Genomic DNA, 24,814 nt, shown 5'->3' with positions numbered 1-24,814 from the left:
TTTTGATTTTGTTTAGGTGCTATGTCTTACTATCCAAATAACGGCCTTATATAGTGTGTTCCAGTGTCGTTGACATCGGAGTGAGTAATCAAAGTTTTAGGAACATCTTACACACTTGGCAGCCTATATCGACATTTTTCCACTAATTTATGTGTAATTAATATACTTACTGTGCTGTCTTTATCCCGGTGGAATGAAAATATGACACTAGCAAATGGATGCCAGGGATGGTCCTGGCTTTTAAAAAGCTGTCGCCAAAATAATCGCCAACCTCAATATTTTGTCGCCAATTTTCAAAAAGTGTCGCCAAAAAAAGTAGTGTACATTTTTCCAAGTGTTAATTTAGTCTATTAATGTAACAGACAATGAAAATTACAAAAGATGGATTGGTTAATACTTTAAATACAACAAGCATTAACAAAATGTTACAAAGTGTTACATGAAGATCCGTCGCGATTTTAGGGCTGCCCACTTGTTGAATGCAGTTTCAAAGTCTAATTTTTCACATCTGTACATGCTGATTCTCATTAAATTCTCGAGAGATGAGATGCAGAGCTTATTTCTGATGTCAGTTTTTATGAGGTTCATCTTACTGAATCCACGTTCACAGTCCTCAGTGCTGACAGGTGACACCAGTAGTCTCTCAGCAGCCCCCCCCCCCCTTTTATGGCTAGCTTCACAGAGCTTGTAGCGAATTGCTTCCTAAATACCAAGAATGATCACTGAATGTTGTATAAATTTTCTCGACAAGAAAAATAGGATCTCCATTCCCACGAATGAAACTTAACACGAGTCAACACCTGGCAATATTGGACCGTATATATAAGCGTAAATTCACACCCAATTTAGGGATTCTTTCACTCCTGTATTTTGAGAAATAAATAATTATTATTAATTATGCAAAACTGTTTTTTTTTTCTTTTTTTTTTCGCTATTTCTTGTTGCGGAGTTTAAGTCTCTGCAGCCGTAACACGGGACTGATGGCAAAAGGAAAAGATCAATGAGTAAAATGCTGCACTGGCGACAGATGTAATTGTGATTGAGATTTTTTCCATTTGCTTTGTATTTATACACAGTAGTCGGTACTTCAAAGGTTATCAGTTTTCTATGAAGGTTCAGCAAAACTATTGTATTGGTATATGTATAAAAAAAAAAAACAGAAGGATTAGCCATACAATTAATTGTATCTGTTCTATTCACGTCTTCAGAAGTGGGTCAGTTGTAGGTATAGTGCGGTAGCATGATTGACTGTATCGCAGCATACAGTACTCAGCCCAGATGTCAGCATAAGCAGATTATGATGTAACAATGCACTGTAAAGATAGGGTTGTCAATAAGAACAAAGGATCGTTTGTGTAACAGATTGATTCCAATGCATTGCTTAGTCAAGTTTATGGCTTCCTTTCGTTCTGGCTTTAAATTTATTCAGTCCAAATCCATGATTGTATGTACAAATTAAATAACCAAAAAGTATGTCGCCAAAAAAATCGCCAGATGGGATATTTTTGTCGCCAATAAGGAAAAAAAATCGCAATTTGCGACATTGGCGAAGCCCAGGACGATCCCTGGATGCATTTTCATGTTCCGTTGACATTTGAATTTGTTGCAATGCAACGGTAGTCGAGGTATGCCAAAGTAAGTTCATGTTTGGGATCTGTTTCATGAACGAAACAAACTGTTGCTTACAGTTCCAATAGGCATAATATATTTTTTATTTGTTTCATTAAAAAATAATAAATCAACTTCATCCGATTTCGGCTTTCATCGCTTTCCAGCCAACTGAAATGTTGGCCAAAGAAACTTGAATTCGGGTCCATTTCTTTTGTGATAATTTGAATTTATTAGAGGAGAGGCATCATAGTAAGTAAAGTCTGACTAAAACATTTTAACTTTACTTTGTAGAAAAGCATTGTTATTTTAGTTGTCAGTTGTGTGAAATACTCCTGAAAATTTTACTTTCGTAACGATGTCAGTCGACATCAAAACACACTACACAGTGCCGTTAGTTAGGCTGTAAGATCCTGACACCCAAAACATAAATATCAGTGTCAGGTCTTACAGGTAGGACTAGTAGAGGGTTGTACTTATTTAGGTTTACAGTCATAAGGTAACAAATCGAAACATAACCAAGCCAAGATGTACCCAAACTGAAACGTAACCAAGTCAAAGCGTACCCAAACCGAAATGTAACAAAGTCAAAACATGCCCAAACCGAAATGTACCCAAAGAAAACATGACCCAAACTCGCTTTCAATAATGACATAATTTTATTTCATATGACAGTGACCGGCCTGATGTACAGTGGAAATCGGCAAATGCGCTGGAACTATCTTATGATCTAGCTCCAACATACAATATGAGATACTTCTTTAAGAATATCATTTGAATATATTTATTTTGCATTTTCCAGTGGAGAAAAATTCTACCAACTGATTTTAACAATACTTTATGATCGCTTTATGTGTTTTAACCAGTATTCAAATGCACGTTTCGTACAGTTATTAGCATCAGTTTTGGAAATTAATTCCATTTTCTAATTTGCAATGCAAACATGTATGCAGCTGATGATTTTTTAAATTTAAAATTAATAAAATAATTCCATTGCATTCCATTTTCCATTGCTTTTTTTAGTCATACCAGCTTGAATCATCAGCAGTAATTTTCTTCTGCATCTTTCTATTTCTAAATACTATTGATTTTAAGGAGTAACATGGAATGTTGAGCTGCATAAAGATCCAAATATTCTTAGATTTTTAGATTAACCAGATCAGCAGACATGAAAAATGAAACACCTGCAATCAACCGAAATCCAAAGTAACGCTTGTCAGCAATGATAATTATCATAATTATCATTTTGTAAATAATCTCACTGGCTGACAAATTTCTTACATTATGTGCTCTTGCATCTGTTTGCATACATGACTATCCATGTGAAAATGGTGTCTGAAAAAAACTTAGGAAATGACAGAGAAGAAAATGCGTTAAAAAACAGAAGAGGATATTTCTATACTAGGATCAATATAAAAATGGGACAGTGAATACAGAAAAGCTTTTAAGAGCTTGTGGACACGTATATGCTCCAGCAACTGACTGATTTTCTGTTACAGAGGCACTGGCATTATTTTTTTAAGGACATGAGTTTCTTGATTTAATTATGTATGTGCGACATACATTTTTTGTAAATCTATGAGTATTATTGGAATTTTGTATGTGTGAGTACATAAATGAAATAAATATAAATTATAATGTTGCAATGTTAACTCGTATCACATTTTTTCTATCTATATATCAAGCCAATTTGGCTTCGTTATTTTCATCCCTTACAGACAAATTTGATTTGTAAATTACACCTTTAATGGTAAACGTCATACAGTCATGTATACACATTTCCTCATTAAATTAAATATAAATTGTTCTTGAATTTAATACTGATTTTGTTTAACTGAAGTCTGTAAGATCCTGATTATTGAATGATCTGCACCTGGACTGTCATCAAGGAAGTTTCAGATGAAAATTATTGATCACTATGGACTTTTACAGTGGTGGCCATGAACTAAATTAGATGAAGAAAAGTGCATATCGAGTCTAATTGGCACACTATATCAACAAGTGTCATTGTGACATGTATCACAACATGACGTGTGTGTAAATAATGCCATTCTAAATGAATATGGATGTATGAGGATCGCATTAAAGTGAATATTTGCCATTTAAAGATATGTACAATTAAGTTTTTAAAAAAATCGTAGGCCTACCCATTAGTGAAATAATTGTTGTTGAATGCACACATGACCTGTATGACTGTATGTATGTATTACAGAGTACCATGTTATTTCAAATGAAGTTATTTAAAGGGTTCCCTGTATTAAAGGAAATTTCAAAGGTCAAGATGTTGCATTATTCCAGGTATATTTTCTACAATGTTGAGACAAAAGCAATCTTAAACCATCTGTGTTTATTCACAACTTACAAGAAGAACTTTCAACATGTGAAACTAAAACAGGTAATGTCAGGACCCCAACTTGCTTTTAATTGGGATAGATTATTTAATTTGGATATGTGTATATATACATGTATCCAAATAAAAAATATATATATACTCTGGCTGATCAGGTGACTGTTAGTGAAAGATGAAAAAACCAATATCATTATATCACATACTGGGTCATGGCAGGTACAAAAGATAGTTGCTGATTAAGTGATTAATTATCCAGGATTGCCAAAAGAACATTCCTGTCAGGAAGTAAGCACATGTATCATTTGAGTGATATGGTTTTGAATTAGGTCACAGCATACATATTTAACAAATTATTCCATAAATAAATTTTCGAAAAAGTAAAGCATATTGTCACTGGTTCATTGCATATCAGTGGGTGCTAAGCATCACAGGTTGAAATGATAGCATAGAATTTCAGACCTGGAAGGTAAAAGTTCCTGAGGAGAACACTGGTAACTAATAATGTCATTTTTTATAGAATGCCATGATAGTATGTAGATCGCTCTAACATATCAACAAATTGCATTGCTTTGCTTTATGTTAAAACATCTCTATCTTATTATGTTTATATTTCAGGTTTCACTAAATCCAGTCCAGATTTTCAGTAGAGGTGCAGAGGAGGAAAAGGCAGAGACAGCTCGTCTGGTAAGGTCTTTTATCTCCCCAAGCCCCCACCTGTTGAACAAAGGTGTGTCTGTGTGATATAGCGAAAGTGCTGATCGCTTGTACATTTTTCGATCCACAAACCTGCTGGGTCTTTTTCCTTACAACTTTAATATGTAGTTTATCCATGTGGATACACAAGTCCATTTTAGTGCTGTAAGGTCCCAAATTAAGTTCATTGGAATTGACAGTGCAGTTTTCCTTGCTGCATTACTCTTCTATATGGAACTACTGGACCAGTATTGACCAAGTATGGCACAAAACATCTGTCTTTACAGGATTTGACATTGTACAAATGATGCCATTCTGATATGGCTTTCATTACTGAAGCTGGTAAAAACTTGAAACATCTTCATCTAACTGAATTTGATTGTATTTGAAGAAAATCATCTTGGCTTGAAGACCTTTGAAGTGAATACAAACATAACAATTGTGTCTTCAAATATGGTCACCATTACTAAAATATTAAAGTCCTTCTGTCATCTGTGATTCTACTTCTCTAAACCTATCAGGCCTATTTCAATCAACCTTATTATTTGACCCCTCCGGCGGCGTAGTGGTTAGAGCTGCCTCAGATGTGGGAGGTCATGGGTTTGATCCCAGGCCGAGTCATACCAAAGACTCGTACAAATATCTTGTTGGGATGATGGCGACTTCTTTTCCATATTTACGATGATGTTGTGATAGGCAAGCCAATAACTTGTTCTGTCCATCTATGAATAGCTCTGCGGACGAATGTCTCAAAGTGTTGACAAAATCTACCTTTACTCAGTGCAGTGTAAAAGACCACATTGCAATACTACGGAGCAGAAAGGGCTGCATGAGACAAAACAACGTTTTGTGTCAGTACTTTGCATCACAACCTAACCTGTACCCCAAAAAGCACCTTCAAACAACATTCGACTACATTCTGAGCATCTCAACCAAAGATAGAGCACATGTAACAACAATAACACATCCGACACCATGACACTTTCTCGATGCAGGATGAAGTATTATATTTGGCCTTATGAAAGCTAATCTGTAACAGATCAGATCCAAAAAGTTGCATCTGCATTAACGGATGACATCAGAAATGTGTTAAACTTAGACAAGGCCAAAAATGTAAACTTCCCAGAGAAACTAGAATAAATTAGGAACACCAACATCTTACATACGTCGGGTGACAATCGTATCAATGAAACATACATAAACAGTGATACCAGAACAGAAACTAGACGACCAGATAGTTTCCGTGACAGTTACAGTGGTAGATGGTCACTTTACAACAGTGAATCTAATAAGCTTTCTGAAACAGATGCAGATAAGAAAATTTCAGACTCCTGTCCAGAATTAAAGATCCTGTCCTCTCTGCTACCAAATATTGATAAACCCTTACAAGCTGGAAAATGGGTTTTGGTCGATAAAGTGTGCGGTCTCTTGGTTCAAAAGATACTGTCCGAACTGACGTTCCATCTGGCAACAGAACTAACTGATATCTGCTTGTCGACAATGCTAGAAACATAAGACGGCCCAATTCTCATAAAAAAACGTGAATTCTATGGTGAATGTGGAGTATGGGATTTTAATGAAGGAAATGCTGCAAAAATGGCATATGTTCTAGAAAGCAGTGCTCTTCGTCGCATAGAATATGCAAACAAAATGTACTGCAACAAGTCAGAAAGGACATGTCATATGGGTACCACATTGTCCACAGTCAAGTGATGGCGATGTTGTGGTACTGCTCCGGTGGCCTAGTGGTTAGTGCGTCCGCCTCGGATGCGGGAGGTCGTGGGTTCGATCCCTGGCAGAGTCATACCAAAGACTTGCAAAAATGGTACTAACAGCTGCCTCGCTTGGCACTCAGCATTAAGAGATTAGTGTTAGGACTGGTTGGTCTGGTGTCAAGATAATGTGACTGGGTGGGACATCATGCTATATGTCTGTGGCATGATGCCCAGTGCTAAACATCACTATAAACTGTCCCACTGCAGACATCGTAGCGATATGACTGAAAAATTGTTAAAGCTACGTTAAAAATCCAAGTATCACATCAGTCAACCTTGGTATATACGTCCTGGGTTTGAAGACTATTCGTATTTATATAAATAATGTCCAGCGTCATTTGCCTGTCATTACCAGAAATAGAAAAATGTTTAAATAACTATTGCTGAACTACTGAATAGTATTTGTCCAAACTTATAGGAAATGTCTTGGTATACAGAGTTTTGAAAATTGTCATCAGGTGGGGCCACAGTTGTTAGAAAAGATTTGAAAACAAATGCCTTTTCAGAAACCACTGAATAGAATTTAATCAAATGTGATGGAAAACATGTCAGGAAACTTCTCATATTGATCATTGTTGTTTTGAGGTTTAATGCCATTTCTCAGTGCAGGATAATAATAATGAGGACTTTGTATTGTGCCTAATCTTTAGAAGCTCTAAGTGCTTTACAACATTAGACACCTATAAGAAAAACAAAACATATAATAATATTATTACAAAAACAAACACCATGAAATTAGGAAAAAAAAACATTAAAAAATAAAAAAACATGCTGAGAATATTTCAGGTAGGAAACATTATTAGATCTTTAAGTTTGTTCTTGCAGTCGAAAATAAGTGATAGGCTATACATGGCAGCCAGTAGAGATGAAACGATTCATCGATATGTTGATGCATCTGTACCTTTAATGCAATGATACACATCATTTTATGGCATAAATATTTTACTACTCTAGGAAATAATGTGCTTTGTTACTCTGGAACAATATCAACCATCAGCATTGACTCCATAAACTCGGAATGCAACCGCTGGATATGACAACTTAGGGGTCAGATGATTCCTACTATGGAACTGCTCGTGGTATTTTGATAAAAAGCATTTTAGTCAAGTAATTAGTCTATGCTTGGACATCGGAGCTGGACATTCTCTTTGGGATTCTCTATGACAGATCCACATTTTCTAGTTTCCTTCATCTTATTTTTGTCAACTTCATAGTTGCAAACATTTGAGGAAAGGTAGTTCACTCTTGATTCTGCAGTTTATATATCAAGGTGAAGGTTATGGGACATGAAATTTACAATTTGTGTTAATGTCATGTTCATAATACACCACTCCCTCCATAACTTGCACCTTAAAAACTTGCAGACCTGCTTACAGTGCGGGGTCAGGTGTGGATCCCATTTTTAAAAACCAGAAAATACAACAAAAAAATTATACTGGAGAAAAAAATCGCGATCAAAGGTAACTGAAACATTGATATATCGCTTGTTTTATGATCAAAAACGGTATATATGACCTGGTACTTTTAATCAGCATTTTAAAATTATCAACTTCAAATAAGAAGTCATATAATTTATTACATTTTCTTTCCAAACGACATTCTTAGTACACCGTAATTAAAGATATTCAAGGAAATTTTGATGAAAATGTAACTTGCACCTAGTGTATGCAGTACATTAATATTTAAATGCCAGTTAAATAATTTTTATTAAGTGAAATTTGTGTTTTAATTCTATCTTTTAGTTCCACTTGAGTGTTATCAGTCATAAATGCAATGTGTATTTAAACATAAAATGTGTCACTCTATGTCCAAACGTTTCTCTGAGAACCTAATTACTACCTTGTTTTGATAATTGACTTGCAAAGTATTTGTGGCATTGTTGCACTGAATTAAAAGCTGGTTCCTTTGTTTTATCATGTTAATTATGTCTTTTGAATCAGAAAGGTGGAATTTAAAAAAAAGTTAAAAGGCAAGCAAATTCTACATACTAAAAATCTGTCGGTCTTGGTAGTATGTCAGGTAAACTCACTTCAGTTGATCAATCGCACACTGCTATAAATGTTATTGTGCATATAACATAACCTACCTTAAATTAACCGACTCCTTCATAACTGATCAAAACAAGACAACCAAGCGAAATGAATACTTTGTAAAATAAAGAGCTTGGTATCACATACGGACCATTGTGGGCAAGCAATTTTCAGAGAATTCCTGAACTGGCACTTAGAGATAGCCGCAAGGATGATAAGAAGTTTCACTATTACTTTCAGTGCAATCATGACATCAGTATTTTACTAATTGAACAGTTAAAAAATTGAGTTTCATCAGTGTGTTTGTCTCACAAAATAATTGCTGTTAGTTTGAGGAAAAAAAAGAAATCTTGTTTGGTGGTGTTTCAACAGTTAGCTTAGTTCGCAGCTGCTGTGACTCCCAACTTGTAGTATACTATTTAATACCATTCCACGAACCAGGCTAATCGACAAAACAAAAAGCAGTAACGTAATGCACACATGTTTTTGCATACATGTGATGGTTGTTGAAACCAGCTGAAACGATCTTTCACATATTGGACATTTTGAAAATTAATGTTATTTATAAGAGAATAACGAACAACTTCATTACAAAAAGCATTTTATTAACAAGTATTATTGACATGATTGTAAAATGAAAATTCAGTCATTAAACAGCCCCCTCCCCGAGGATTTCTCGATGTATACGCAGATATTTTCAAGTTTTGGAGGTCCCTCGGTAACTCACACCCTCGCTTATAGAGCTGTCTATGCTTGTGGACCCCATTGTGCAAGAGTTATTGAGGGTGAGGTGTATGTATGGTTAGTTGTGAGAAATCTGCAGTTATTCTGATGGCCATTTTTTTTTTTGTATCTCCTGAGAGGCTGGAAAGGAACAGCTGTCTCAATCGTGTGTCCATTTATGTGTTTACTGGCAGATGATTTAACTTTCAATATTAATGATTATGATTCAAAAGTGAAAGTTGTATACTATTCTTTTCACTATTTTTGTAAAAGTAAATGTATGGGTGAGTGAAAGAGAGAGGGAGGGAAAGTCTGCTATCGTATTGACCCCAGTCATGCACTTAAGGAAGTTCATAATGTATTGGCAAGCGCACAGAGCTTCCAGTGTTCAGTGTTGCTTTGTCTAAACTTTCATTGCTTTTGAAAAATTAGGCGTGAATTTTTCTGTAATTGATCATGAAAGGTTGGAGTAATTGTATGTGCAGGGCCTGAAAAGTTAAGATAACATTTAGTATTCAAAGCTTGTTCAGTGAAAACAAAATATCCATGAAGTCATTTTATATGCAGTCATTAGCCACACAAGTAGCAATTCAGTTGGCAGATAATCTGTGTTACCTCTGACCTTTCCCACCCCATTTTAGATAATTTGACATTTTTGTTGTTAAAATATGAAAAATGAGGTGGGAAGGATCGGAGACAAATCCGACTACTTGACAGATTGTTCATCAGATGAACTTTGCCTTTACCCTCGAAGAGTGTGTTGAGTGCTGTGCCTTCTCAGAAGAAAGCATTCTGGAGGCAGTGGTCACATCAGTCTGGTTCTGCCAACAATCTGAGGAACTGATTGTGCACTCATCTTGTAAAGACTTAGGAAATTTGGCAGTAGCCTTTCTGGTGCAAGTAATATGCTCTTTGCTTGTTGCACTTGCTATCAATGAGTCAGTTATAAAATTTGACATGAAGGCATTTGAATGATCGGCTGACTCTGGGTATGCCTTCCTTGCTGAACAAAACATAAATTGCTTATTGTCATCATAATTAACACATTTCCAAACCTTTTTGCAGCAATCCTGGAAAATTCAAATACATTTATTTTTATCATAATTTCAATCTTTTCAGACCTGGGACATTTGAATTACTGCAGTGTAACAAATCTTGTAGCAGACAAATTCCTTATACATGGATGATTCTTACCTTCTGCCAGTAAATCTATACTAAAACAGACTTTGAGCATCTAGAACATATGGTAACTTGTTACTGTTGATGCTGAGTTTTAGCTGTAGTCGAAAACAAATGTTTGACGAAGCTCAAAAGCTTGGACTGGTTAGTTATCAGTGGCTTGCGTGCTAAAATTTGCTGATAATGCCAGCCTTGCATTATAAATTTTCGCATAATTTGTGCACATTTATGATTTTTGTCTCATGATTTAACAATGAAAAAGCACATTTTCTTCAATTTGTAGGAACAAATAAAAAAATATTAAGGTTTGACAGGCTTGGACAATCATAATTTTCAGACCCTGTGAAATATATTTTGTAACCAAGAAATTGGAAGAAAATATCAGTTAACCGATGATATTAAAATAATTGTGTTATTTTTTTCAGTCATCCTTTGTTGGGGCCATAGCAATAGGTGATCTGGTAAAGAGTACATTGGGACCTAAAGGAATGGTAGGTGCATAGGAAAATCTTTCATTTTTATGGCTAGGCGGGGATTTGAATTAAAAAAAATTGAGTATGCAAGTGTCAGTTTTGAGCCCTGTAGACGGGGCAGAAGCTTGCATCAGTCTTTTGCACTCCAGACAATAACCAGAAAATTGCACATTTGTTACCCAAAGTTTTAGCTTAGTGGAAGAAAACTTGTGGTATACACCTGGTACTGTTTAGCTCATTCACTCTACGTAGAAAGTGCGCGAAAGTATTATGCTCGAGCATTCAAAATTTGTTCAGTCGATTTACATCTTCAGTGTTTAAAAATGCCAGGTCTTTGCTCTTTCAACGATATCTGGCTTGAACAAGAGAAATACAAGGAATGGCTGCAAAAGGATAAATGATGTAAACGAAAGGCGTTTTGTACATTGTGTAAAAAGACGATCAACTTGGCTTCATTGGGAGAAGGAGCCCTTACAAGTCACGCCAAAGGTAATTGCAAATTAGTAACTACATACTGTTCATTTAGTGGAACAAAGATGCAGAAGTATAAGCTATTGGTAGTTTTGGGAAAAATAATGGTAACTCATTACTCTTTGGGTATAAAATAAGATATTGTTTAGTTTGATGATTTGGGAGATATGGCAAAAGAGGGCCCGTTTAAATTTCTTATACCGTCGGTTTATTTAACACGTTTGAGGGACAAAAATCATTTTCGAAACTGTTTTTCTACATAATAATGTTCCTTGGTTTAATATAGAAACATCCATTGTAATAAATTCAATTCACGGATAAACAGTTTCAAAGTGCACATGCGTACACTATAGTAGAGTTAAGCAAGAGTTGTTGTTCTTGAATTGCGAGTATTAAAAAAATGGCGTTAACGTGTGCTGTGAAGTTTTAACTGTAGGAAGTCAAGTCATTTGATTAGGCAAATAAAAAAAAAGAATGAAAAAATGTGTTTCCAGCTGACGGAATGTCCCCGTTTCTCATTGCCAACCGTCGACCTTTTTCCCCAGTGGTATAAAAAAAATTTTAAAAAAAAATCACATTGCCTTAATTGATTTGTCTATCTATAGTCTGACTATACATCCCCATTTGTTTGTACCCCTATATTTTATTTCACTTTTTCAGAAGCCATTTTTTAAATGGTAATTTGTGTCTAAATAGCGTTTCTTACTAGTAAGTAAAACCGAATTAAAAATTACTTTCATACATCATGAAGTTATTTGTTTTCATTTAGATTCATTAAAATTCTTGCAATGATAATTTTGTTTCGTTTCTAGGATATAAGCACCAATAAAATAAAAAATCTGCAGAACAAGTCGCACCAGAAAAAAAAGCAAATATAATAATGCATTTAAAGCAGTGCTGATGTCTGTTAAGAGAACTATTTATTTTGTATTAAATCTGACACGTATGTTACATATTTCTGAAAAAATAACAAATGTTAACCTATTTTCCAGATCATTATAATGCTATTTTAGGAAAGTAATTATAGTTTGACTTCAATCAGTAAACAGTATTGTAGTATTTGGCATTCGTTGTTTTCTCGTACAACCTGTATACACAATGTTAGCAAAAATAGGTCTTGGAAATCTCAGTTTGTGGTCTTTGAAAGTTTGGGAAAAGTCTTTGAATTTATCATTCATAGTTCAGTATGAACCCTGGGTATGCAACTTCATATTGACAAGACATTCATACAGTTTTGATTTCCAAAATGCCAGTTTGATCTTTCTGATTGTGTGACTTCTTGTCAGTGAGATCAAAAATAAAGAAGCCAAACAGGATAGATAGAAAAAAAGAGAAAAAACCATTAGAAAATATATTTATATTATTGAGAGGAATATGTTGAGAGCTTATATTTTGTCCACCTTCATGTCATTAAATCCATGAAAATCCATAATGCTTTACATTTTATATCCCTTTTTTTAAAATATAAATTCATGAATTTTATTATAGGGACATACTAGTATAAAAATAGTGGCTAAGAATGAGCCAATTCTGAATATCCCATAATACGTTGATTCCTATAAATATCACCATCTGATGTCATCTGGTGCAAGCCCAAAATTTCATCCTCATTGAGTGATCAGATAAAGTTGTTTATTTTACCAATGTCTTTGATAGATTTTCAATGTGCATTCTTTTTCATTATTGAAGTCATTTGCAAACATCATCAATTACTTTAATACAGTGATTATAGCACATAAAAAATTCATAAGAGGAAGATAACAAATTGTAAAAAATGTGTCCTTGTGATAAAACTTGTTCATGGATCACTTTTGTTTGTACTTCTTTTTCTGCAGGACAAAATTCTTCTGCAGTCTTCCAGAAATGATAGCATACAGGTCACTAATGATGGAGCCACTATATTGAAAGCCATAAGTGTAGATAACCCAGCAGCAAAAGTCCTTATTGGTAAGAGTTGTAAATTGTGTCCAGATAGCAACTGGATTGTCTTGATATAAAATTTGTCCAGATTAAAACTGTATTGCCTTAACGCTTTAAGAAACTAGGAATAGTCCTAAAAAGATTCTCCTTATTTATGCAGGAGGGAAAGTGTATTTTATTTAGCAATTACTGAAACAGAGTTTCAACTAGTTCTTAATTTTCAATCAGAATAAAATATTTTATTATGGACTTGATCCAGATCACAAAAGCAATTTAGAAATTAAAATTCAAGCATTTATTAAATTGTGCCATTTCTATGTTGTGTTTGATATGATAATATTGATGAAGGATGTTTTGTGTGATATAGCTTGAGCACAGGCTTTTACTGTTTATTCTCACCACTAAGATGAGTTCAGCTTCGGGCTGGACAGACTCAGCTCTGCCAGCGCATAATGCACTGACATATCTTGGTCAGTGCAGATTGTTAGGAGTAATCAGTAAAACAATCAACACAGACCCTGATCTGATGGCAGATCGAAGTCTACGCTGTTTGTTAGGGGTTATCAGTAGAACAAAAGAACATTGTCTTGTATGATGGCAGATCAGGGTCTATGCAGTTTGAAGTTGGACTTGTGAGTATATACAGTAGGTTCCAATATGATAATACTGATTAGCTAATCGTCTGTCCAAATTTGTGGGGTTTTTGTATATGATTTTGGTCATGCTTTGAATATAGGCTTATATGAACCAGGATCTTGCACAAATTCAGTTATGTATGGGATCTGTGCATATTAATAATGTAATCTTGCATGTGAATGGCTGATATAAACAGTCTTTGAGATGGCTGATATAGGCTGAGCTCTTACATTACTATAAAGCTGATTAGTGAAATGGTCAGCTGTTATGCAAATCAGGTGAAATATGTCAGGACCACAAGTTCCTCTTATTTTGCAATTCTATAGAGAACTGTTTCAAGGTAAAGATTTTGCAAGGTTGCATTGGATGGTTTGGTTATATTCATATGACAAAACTAGGCTTTGGTAGGAAATTTTCCTAGCCTTTTCTGTTTGTTGTGAAGACAATTTTTTACCTCCTTTATTCAGTTGACTTCTTATGCCTTACTTTCCTATATAGTTTGAGTGTACAGTCGTTTTGCTTCACCTATGTATCCATTTTGTTGAGTACAACACCATCATAAAAAGTAGGATGCTGTTACCTACATTCTATGCATCAGTGACTTGGATCTCTAGACTGAGGTCATTTTCTTGGGTAATGTTCTTTGTTGTGTTATGTATAGTCTGGTATGTATGACACCGTCATTTAGAAATGTTTCTGTGACCTACTTTTTAGGTACTTGTACAAAACTTTAATCTGATTACGGCATTTGTGTAATATCAGCACTAACATTGCAGGTTTTAATGACATTTATGAAATATCAGTATGACCTCACTTTTTACCTAGGTGTGTTACAGTGCTACAAAGTCAGGGAGAGATTGGACATGCTTGTGTGATTAAGTTACTTTATTTATATTATTACAGCCAAAGTCATTTTAGTGGAGCTTTGAATTCATGTGATAATGAGGAAAAATATTAAAATCTGATCCTCCTTTCAGATATTTCTAAAGTCCAAGATGATGAAGTTGGAGATGGGACAACATCAGTTGTGGTTCTGGCTTGTGAATTGCTTCGGGTAAGTGAGCTTACATGATTGTAAAATACTACCAACCATTCAGTTTTATGACTTTGTAATGTTTATTTGCTTGGATTTTCTTTTTCACAAAATTTTGCTATTCAGTGTTCATTTAATTGACATTTCTGTGGACATCCCCAACAGGGTTGGAGATGTGGCTCTACTTGTGCAGTGTTAGTGTGCCAGACAGTATGCTGGTTCCAGTTCTATTGTCAGATCAGCCCATGTTGACTGTCATGATGTGCCCATGAGCAAGGCATTTGACCCAGATCACCTTGGAACTAAATAACTTATGTGTTGCTGTGTAGTCAAATAATAAAATAAAACATCTCTGAGAGGGGGGAGTAACAAGCTCCAAACTGGATCAAACAAATGTAGCACTTAGTTTATGGATGTTGTTCATAGTTTATAGATGTTTTGGTAAGACTGCGGTAGAATCTTGTTGAATGGATGTTGTACTTAGTTTAATCAAATGTGATTGGCTCATACATATCAAGGTTGCTGAGAATGATTGACTTGAACACCCTGGTTCACTAAACATGATTTTCATGAACACCTTGCTTGGCATGATAGCAGACCTGCCAACCCTTATGATTTTGCCATAAGTCTTTAATGAAAATGACCCTTACAGTACAGACTTTGTGCAATAAAAGCAAAAACTATGGAAAATGATTGTTGCAGAAAAAAACAGATAATTGGTTCAACACTATTTGATTTGGATCTGGGTTTCATATTAGAAATAGTGGAATTAGTCAGAGAACCAGGCTAACGTTACAGCAATACCACAGATGCTTTAAGCTGCACGTATTTTTTCATGCAAAGTATCTGTTCGATCAAACTGTTTGATTATAGAATATTTTAAAATTGCATCCAGCAAGAAATGGATGTTGAAGACAAAAGGGTAAATAAACCTCTGAAAAAGTGTTAATAATCAGCACAGAATAAAAAGGAATATTCAGATTTTCGTGAGTAACTTTCCAAGAATTATGTCAGGTTGAGAGGTAGCAACACGTCATTGAGCTGCATAGGGTTTTTAACTGAAGTTTGTGCAACTGTACTTTTCAGTTGAACATAATGTTTCCTGTCATTGCATTTTTTGAATACTGAACTTTTAAATTCATTTCCCTGCTTTACAATTGCAGTTTATGATATTCTGTAATACCTTACTGAAACTGGTCAACCTTATGGAAATAAATAAACTGCCTTACTGAGAAGGTCTTTTCAGGGTTGGCAGGTCTGCGATGGGCTTGAACACCCTGGATCACTCATGATTGGCTTGAACATCCTGGATCACTCATGATGGGCTTGAACACCCTGGATCACTCATGGTGGGCTTGAACACCCTGGATCACTCATGATTGGCTTGAACACCCTGATCACTTGACCTGATTGGTTTGAGCACACTGGATTACACAGCGTGATTGGTTTTAAAATTCTTTATTACTCAATATGTTTGGCTCACCAGAATTGGCTTTAGCACTCTGGATCACTGTACATGGTTGGTATAGATACCCTGGACTGCTCAGACTTCTTTTTTGAGACCCAGCATAGAATTTATAATTATATTCGATCCTCATTCACTTGAACTATGACCTCTTCAGCTGGTTTTCTGTGTCCTCTGTGTGTGTTATGTCTGTATTGAGATTAAACTGTAATTGCATTCAGTTTACTGCATATCAGGCTAGATATATATCAATTAATCCTTCCAGGAATCAGAAAAGCTGATCAGCCAGCGACTTCATCCACAGACAATCATTGCTGGTTGGAGAAAAGCTACTGACGAGGCCAGGCGAGCTTTAACAGAATTTGCCAGGGATAATGGGTAAGTAATAGGTACGGGACCTTTATTTTTATCTCCCCTTGTCTCACATGCATTATCTGTCAGTATTACTATTCAACTTCTAACAAAGCTGTGGGGTCAATAAAGGTCAGACTTTGGGAGATATTCCTTAGGACATGCTCTATTAAAAATATTTAGTAGTGACTCTAGTAGCTGACTCGCATAGTAGACCAAAATAGAAAATCACTTTTTGACTTTTTCTCCAGAACAGCCCAGTCAATTTTATTTCAACCTGGTCAAGATTCTTAGCACATACTGTGTTATCTGGCGGTCTTCCTTAATCATATGGAAAATGTTTTTTTTTTTTTTTTTTTCGTCAAGTGGCTGAGCCAGTTTTGATGAAAATTAGTAGAATTGTTTGTTTATATGTTCTCTTTCAAAATGTTATCTCTTTCAACTTCTCTGGAATGGCTGAACCAATCTTGGTTAAGACTTGGGAGGAATTTTTGTTTTGGACATGCTGAATCAGAATTTTGTTTGCTGTGGCACTCATAGCGACAATGTTACTTTAATAGCAATCACATGGAAAACTTATTTCTAGCATTTTTCTTCAAATAGGAAGTGTTTGTTGCATTAAAAAAATCAAAAGAGACCTGTGTTGTTTTATCACTTTGAATTTCTTTTGTATCAAAACAAGCAAAGGAGGTACGATGAAAAAAATTCAAATCCAAGCATAAGTTCTTGTGGTCACTACCATTCTCAAAATTCATTTTAATCGAAAATGGTATCATATTTTTATGTACTTAACATCATTACAGTATATACTAATCGGCAATATATCTTAATCGTTTGTAATTATGACCATGGAGATTAAAGGAATCACGTGAGAGATATACTCAGTGACGGAGAAGCTGTGCATCATAGATAGGGTTCATAATGGTGAAGCCAGATCCAAGGTTTGCAATGAACTATAAATTGACAAGTCGACATTTAGAGGATGGCTTAAGGATGAGCAGAAACTTTGGAATTATTTACATGATGTTGATTCAGATGATGGGATCAAATGAAGATAAGCATGGACTGCACATGATACTGAATTAGATGATGCTGTTAACACGTGGTTCACACAGCAACGTGAACAAGGTGTTCCATCTCTGGAACAGTTCTCAAGGCCCAAGCAGAGAAAATGGCAAAAAGTATGGACATTGAATCTTGTTTTAGGGCAAGCCATGGATGGCTTTGGAGATTCCAGCAGCAACATGGAATTAAACAAAATTCTCTGTCGGGAGAGATATTCTCAGTGAATCAGGAAGCCACATGCGATTAGCCAAACCAGCTCAGAGAGATAATCATCCGTGAACGATACACTGAAGACCAAATTTACAACTGTGATGAGGCTGGTCCTTGCTACAGAATGATGCCAGAGAAAACTCTTGCTAGCAGAGATGACCCACACAAAAAGGAGGGCTTCAAGCAGAACAAAGAGAGATTAACACTTGTTTTGAACAAAACTTGTACACACAAGTGAAGATGTTGTGTCTTGGCAAATACAAGTCCCCTCTTTGTTTCCATCATATGAACATGGACAGCCTTCCATTTGTATACAAAAACCGTGGAAACACGTGGATGACTGCAACAATATTTACAGAGTGGTTTTGCAAGATATTTGTCCCATCCATCAGAAACCACCAGCAATCCAAGGTCTTAGAGGAGAAAGCTCTACTTTAATTGGATAATTGCCCAGCCCACCCACCCTGCTGATTCACGTGTAACAAGCAATGGAAGATCCAGGTAGAATACCTTCCCAAAAATGCAGCATCTATAATCCAGCCACTGGATCAAGGAATTATCAGCACTTTTAAACAGAATTATCGTCGGCTGTTAATACAGTCAATGCTGGACAGGGGAGGAGGTGTTACAACCTTTCTCAAAAGTGTGAATTTAAAAGAAGCTATATTCGTGGGTGGTCAGGCTTGGAAAGCAATCACTCCAAAGATCATAGAGGGGTGCTGGATTAAGGGTCTTAGAGCTGCCTTTGACATAAAGAAAAACTGTGACAGAGACAGTGATGATGATAGTGACTTTGAAGGTTTCAAATCTCTCTATCTACTTATCTTTCGATTGACATTGTTTCTCAGAAAGAGTGTCATTCCTTTGTATTAATCAAAAAAAAAACCCCAAAACCCCGTCTACTTTGGATAAAATAATAAAAAGTAGAATGTATCCAATTCAACACAAAAATTGGTGACGTACACAATGTGTGAATTGGTACACGTGTTATGCAAATGGAAACCATGTGAAATAATGTTTTCGATGATCGACTCAATATACTGTAATTTATCCTGAAATGTAAGTTACTCTATGGGGGGGGGAAATTACATCGTTATGAAGAGATATTTATTCACCGTTAATCTCAGCATCATTATAAATTGAGTATTTAACACTATAACCTGCCAACCCACCCTCACCACCCCTTTTACCTCTACATCAATCCGGGGCCCCGAGTGGTCTAAAGTGCTCTTCGTCACGGATCACTGCCATCTCACCTCTGTCTGCGTTGGTTCGAGTCTGGGGCTCGGCCAATGTGGATATGTGAGAAAGCTTGCCTGTAGTTTCTCGTGGGTCAGTGGTTCTTTCCGGGGTTTTCTTGTGTTCTTCCTCCACCATTAATACTGGCTGCCATGTATAGCCTATCTTGTGCTGAAAAATGGCGTTAAACCCTATAACAACAACAATCTACATCGATCCCTTTATTGTTTGTTTTTAATAAGTCCAGTGATAACTCGTGCCATTGTTTATAGTGCAGTCAATGTTTTTGGACCCCCTTGTGCGCAAATTATCGAGGGGGAGGTGTACCTTGAAGGGTATTTGTGTCCCATCAACACATTTGCACTTCCTAGAAATCCTAAACTACAAGTACATACCACAAGGCATATTATCATAGCCATGTGATGTTCGTAAACTTGCATGTACAAATGATGATATATTATGGATCCCAACGTACTGAATACCACTGATGATCTTCTGTCTGATGTACATGCTCATCATTTAAATCCTGTTAAGATTATAGAAAATCTCATCAGGTAAAGTCTGTTATATAGACTTAATTGGAGTGTATGTATAATCATTGCAAGAGATCTAAAAAAAAGTAAGAGAATCTGCCTTTTTTGTGGTCTTCTTTAAATAGATTCCCAATTATAACATGTTGGAAATATGTCTGCTGTGTTGCTAAATGGTAATGTACTTTGCTTAGAATGGAAGGCAGGTGAGAGTAGCTTCCTCTTTATTATTGGGATTGGTGACAAGTTTATAGTCATCAGTTACTACTTATTACTTGCTAGAGTGTACACCTCTTACTTGGTCTTGCCTTTTCTTTGTGTCATTTGACCTTTGGAGTGAATTCTTGGACTTTTCTCATGTCAGGAAAGCAATTAAGCTTCAGTACCTCAGTTTATAGAGTATTGGACTTGTAATGCAATGGCTACAGGCTTCATACCTGTCCTGGTCGGCTGCTTCATTGTGTCCTTGGGAAAGGTACTTTTGCTCCCATTTGCTTGGCATGATATAGTCAGTACTGTGTTGAAACTGCCATTAAAACTCACAAAAACAAATCGGGAAAGCATAATCCATGTTTTGTATTGGACTGGAAACTGACCAGAAGAGCTTTGAGGGACATTTGTGTTACATCACATTTGCAAAGTCCTGTTTAGAAATCCTAGGCTCAAGGCACATGCCAAAAGACCATATTATGATAGTGGTGTTCTTAAAAGTACAGATGATGATATATTGTTGATCCCAACGTACTGATGCCACTGATGATCTACTATCTGCAGTACATGCTTATGATGGAAGTCATGTTAAAGAATCGAGGACAAATCTCCAACAGGTAAAGTCTGTTACGAGAGACTAAATTTGCACTAATTTAGAAGCAGACATAAAAAAGCTAAAGTTTCATTTTGACCTTAGAAATCTAAAAAAAAGCCTTAACTAAACTGAAGGTGACCTGAATTTTAAAAAACCCTACAATTTTGAAAAAATGTTGAATCCCAACTACACAAAAATGCATTTTTGCATACAGCAATTCATTAGGCCGACCTAGTGGTCAAGAAAGCCTGTGACTTTCAAAGCACTTGCAGATATTTGGTTCTTTAATTGTTCATTAATTTTCACTTTATTTTTATTTTCATTTTATTTAGAAACAAACTCTGCATACTTTATAATTTTTTAAAAATTAAATGTTATTGCTCACCATGGAGATATTGTGTAATTGCTTTGTATATTGAACATATAAAAAAACCCTAAGGAAAACCCTATAAATCCCACCCTCAACTTTTAAAATTTAATTTCACTTCTAACACTTTTTTTGGTACATGTATAATTAGTAGAACATTTTTAGAAATAAAATATTTTCTGCCATTTTTTTCTTCCTTAAATATGTTTTGTGATCATAATAGGCCTGGGGAAAATGGTGACACAATCATCTTGGTTTGGTCTGCGTGCTTAAAAAGAAGTCAAATAAGAGTAGTTTCCCCTTTGTTATTGGGTTTTGTGCTAAAAGCCTAAAGTTTTCGGTTACTACTTTTACTTGCTGGAGTGTATGCTTCTTATGAAGGCCTTGCAAATTCCACTTTCTTTGTGTCTTTTGATCATTGGGGTGAATTTATGGAGTTTGCTCACTTCAGGAAAGTATACTCATGTTTTTTAGATCTACTTGTCATAAACCAGAAGAGGATGGGATCACCCGTCATCCTTTATCCTTCCATCTGTTAGCACAGGTATTTTATCACTGCTTCCTCAAAACGGCATGGAGACTGCCATGAAAATTTATACCCACATTCATCTCAAAGGTCTGTTTGGTCCAGTATGAAAAATTGCTGTTTGGACATTAATTATGGCTGCTACAGTGACCATCTTGAAAATCTTGTTATCACTCCTCCTGAATGGATGGTCATATCAGCATGGGATTCTCACTAAAAGACTTCTTATGATGTCTGTTTAGTCCTAAATGACATTGGTGTCTATTGGGCAACCAATATGGCTACTACAGCAGCCATGTGGAAGATCTTTTTATTACAACCCTTTATGAATGGAACATATTTTTGCCAGAAGACTGTGTTTTGTTGGTAATAAATTAAACATGATGCTGATTTGACCTCTGATATTTGTCCTTGAAAGATGATCACATCAAGATAGGGTTTTCACCAGAAGACTTCTTTTTATGTCTTCTTGACCATAAATGAATATGGTGCTGATGTAACTCCCAAGTTTGGTCACCATTGTAGACATTTTGAATATTTTGTTGCGTCTACTCCTCCTTCATGGACAGTCATATCCACATGTGGTTTTCAGCAAGACTTATGATGTCTACTTAGTCCTAAGTGAAAATGGTGCCAATTTGACATGCAGTATGGTTGCCATGTCAGCCATCTTGAAAATCTTATCACTGGTCATACTGATCTGAAAGTCACATTGATATGGAGTTTCAAAAAGACTTTTGATTTCTAGTTGGTCCTAATTAAAAATGGTTATTGGACTCCCATTATGGCCGCCATCACATCCTAATGGACGATCATATCAAAGACATATTTTTCTCTGTTTTAAAGCAGAATTACACTTTTCTACTGAATTGAATGAAATTTTTCTTGATATAATCTGTTTTTTTATATCATCTCTGATCCAGTTTTTTAGAAACGGTCTGTCTGGTCACATTCCGCAACGACGCTTGTAAATTATTTGTTCCATATATTTATTGGCACACGACTCTTTTAGTGGGTTCGATCCCCGGCCGAGTCATACCAAAGACTTACAAAAATGGTACTAACACCTACCTTGTTTGATGCACAGCATTAAGAGGTTAGTGACAATTTTTTTGACATAACCTTACAGGTCATTGCTATGATAATAAGTTTTGATATATATTGCCTTGCTTGTCACTACTGTGACAAAAAGCTTGAATAAATAACATCATTTGCTATGATAAAAAACTTTGAGAGCCTTGTGTGCCATTAAAATGGACTTTTTTTTACAGGAATGATCCAGAAAAATTCAAAGAAGATCTACTAAACATTGCTCGGACAACTATAAGTTCCAAGATTTTGACTCAGTACAAGGAGCTGTTTGCTAAGTTAGCTGTAGATGCTGTCCTCAGGCTCAGGGTAATTATCTCTTTTTGAAGGAAATACAGGCAGACATGAGTAATTTCATATAAGTCTTGCACAGTTTATGATAGAGACTTCAAACGTTGAGTTATGATTGGAGCGATTTGCAAATGTGCATAAACAGTTGTGTAATTTGAATTAATTCCATTTATTTCACTGTAGAGTGGGATGGAGACCCACTCATGCATGCACACACAACACCACACCTACCCCATACAAAGAAGGGTAGTGTCAACTGAAAATAGGATGATAATAACACTGCTTTGCAGCAGACTTCTAATTGGTACTTAAACTGTTACTAATAAGGTTTTGTTTGAACAATTTTTTAATTTTGCACTCTATGAAGGTTTTTTCTTCATGTTTTTTTTTTCTTCTTTCTTTCAATATGTTGTCTGCTTATTATAATAATGTTGGGTCTGCTACCTCTCAAAAACAGTCCTTCCAAGCTAGAAAGACATTTTCTGTGGCTTTTGGCCTGTTTGAACAACATAAATAATGAAAACTCACCTGCTTAACAATGTGGAAGTCAAATCAGAGTAGTCTTCCATTATCATGAATATTGCCAAATACCATTAGTGAGCAGTTATTACTTTGAGACTTGCTTGGAAGCAGACTGTTTCTCATGGTGTCGCAAATATTGGATCAGCTTGTGCTGTTTCACAAGGGTTTATGTGGGGAAATATAGGAATGGCAACAGTTATGTTTATTAGACATTTTGTAGTTGATTCAAATACACCTCATGATGGGAGAGATTGCCATTGCCATTTTAAATTAATAATAAGAGGAAACAAAACAGAACTTAGAAAGTTGAGAGATGAAGCAAGTAATTAAGGTCTAAAGTGTACTTAACAGATGTTGTAATTGAACATAATTTTGTCATTGCACTTGTCTCAGATCACACTTAGAATGTATGATTCCATGTAGATTATAACAGTAAATTAAATTTCATTGCACCTTGCTGAAAAATTTGTCTAACTTGTGGAATATTTTTTGGCTGCTTACAGAAAAGGTCGTGCTGGAGAAAAGTGTATTTTTTGAAAATATTGTCGTTATGCGAGGAAAAGATGATTGTGCAGTGCAGATGTCAAAATTATAGATGCAAAACTGTCAAAGCAAATAAGATTATCTCTCTGTTTTAACACAACTGGTGCATTAACAGAGTTCCCACACTACCGGGAAATCGGGGGAAAAAGTCAGAAGAAATGATATTTTTTTCCCAACCGTGAAATGTCATTGAATTTTGCAAATATTGATGAAGGTTGGGGGAAACCAGGGAATTTTCTGCCAACACTTGATGCCAGAAACAATCACTTGAGTCATAATTAAATTGATTGTGAGTTAAATTTATCGATTTATGGCTACCATTATAAATTGTAAAAAGATCTTTACATGACTTTTTCTCAAAGACTGTTTAGCAGAATTGGAATTGCAGAGAATGCTTTCAAATTTGGAAAATGGATACTAATCCTCAGTCATATATGGCCATCATTACCATTGGTTTTTAGATGAATCTATGCCTGTTAGGTTTGATGTCATATGGAACAATTTGTGACAAGATTGAACATGCAGCTCTTGGCCTTCATTTTCTGGTTACAGATCCAAAGCATGGGCAGTGAATACACCTTTCCTGAATTTCGCCCAGCGCTCTAATCTCTACACAGAGAGAGGGAATCGGGTTTAAGTCAAATATTGATTCTCCCCTTAAACTGGAAAAATCATGACTCACCAACTTAATGAACTTGGAAGCAGAAGTTGCAAAGATTGATCTGCCTCTCTTCCAACTTGCACTGTTTTCTTTTGGCTGTGATTGTTTGACTCCCCCTCCCCAAATGAGCAAATATGCAAAAAAACTCAAATCCATTTGCAGTGAGTGTAAAAAAAAACCAAACATGATGTATTCATCAGTATTAACAAACTTTAATCATTTTGTGTAAGTGCTTAACTTGTGAATCATCTGCCATTAT

At 35.6% G+C, this 24,814-nt stretch overlaps 1 protein-coding gene across 1 annotated transcript in view; it reads left to right on the top strand.

The window, feature by feature from the left end:
• Positions 1–24,814, top strand: part of LOC149773057 (T-complex protein 1 subunit beta-like) — a 64,327-nt gene that overhangs the window by 467 nt on the left and 39,046 nt on the right. The window contains exons 2-7 of the mRNA XM_089946926.1: positions 4,574–4,642; positions 10,784–10,849; positions 13,138–13,249; positions 14,836–14,912; positions 16,622–16,734; positions 22,721–22,847. Coding sequence (XP_089803052.1) covers positions 4,574–4,642; positions 10,784–10,849; positions 13,138–13,249; positions 14,836–14,912; positions 16,622–16,734; positions 22,721–22,847 — 564 coding nt within the window. The remainder of the gene's footprint in view (positions 1–4,573; positions 4,643–10,783; positions 10,850–13,137; positions 13,250–14,835; positions 14,913–16,621; positions 16,735–22,720; positions 22,848–24,814) is intronic.

This window comes from Sinohyriopsis cumingii, unplaced genomic scaffold (assembly GCF_028554795.1).
Source record: "Sinohyriopsis cumingii isolate HCF-2022 unplaced genomic scaffold, ASM2855479v2 utg000913l, whole genome shotgun sequence".
Lineage (NCBI taxonomy): Eukaryota > Metazoa > Mollusca > Bivalvia > Unionida > Unionidae > Sinohyriopsis > Sinohyriopsis cumingii.
The sequence above is the reverse complement of the archived record's forward strand: the minus strand, read 5'-3'. Positions and strand labels throughout refer to the sequence as shown.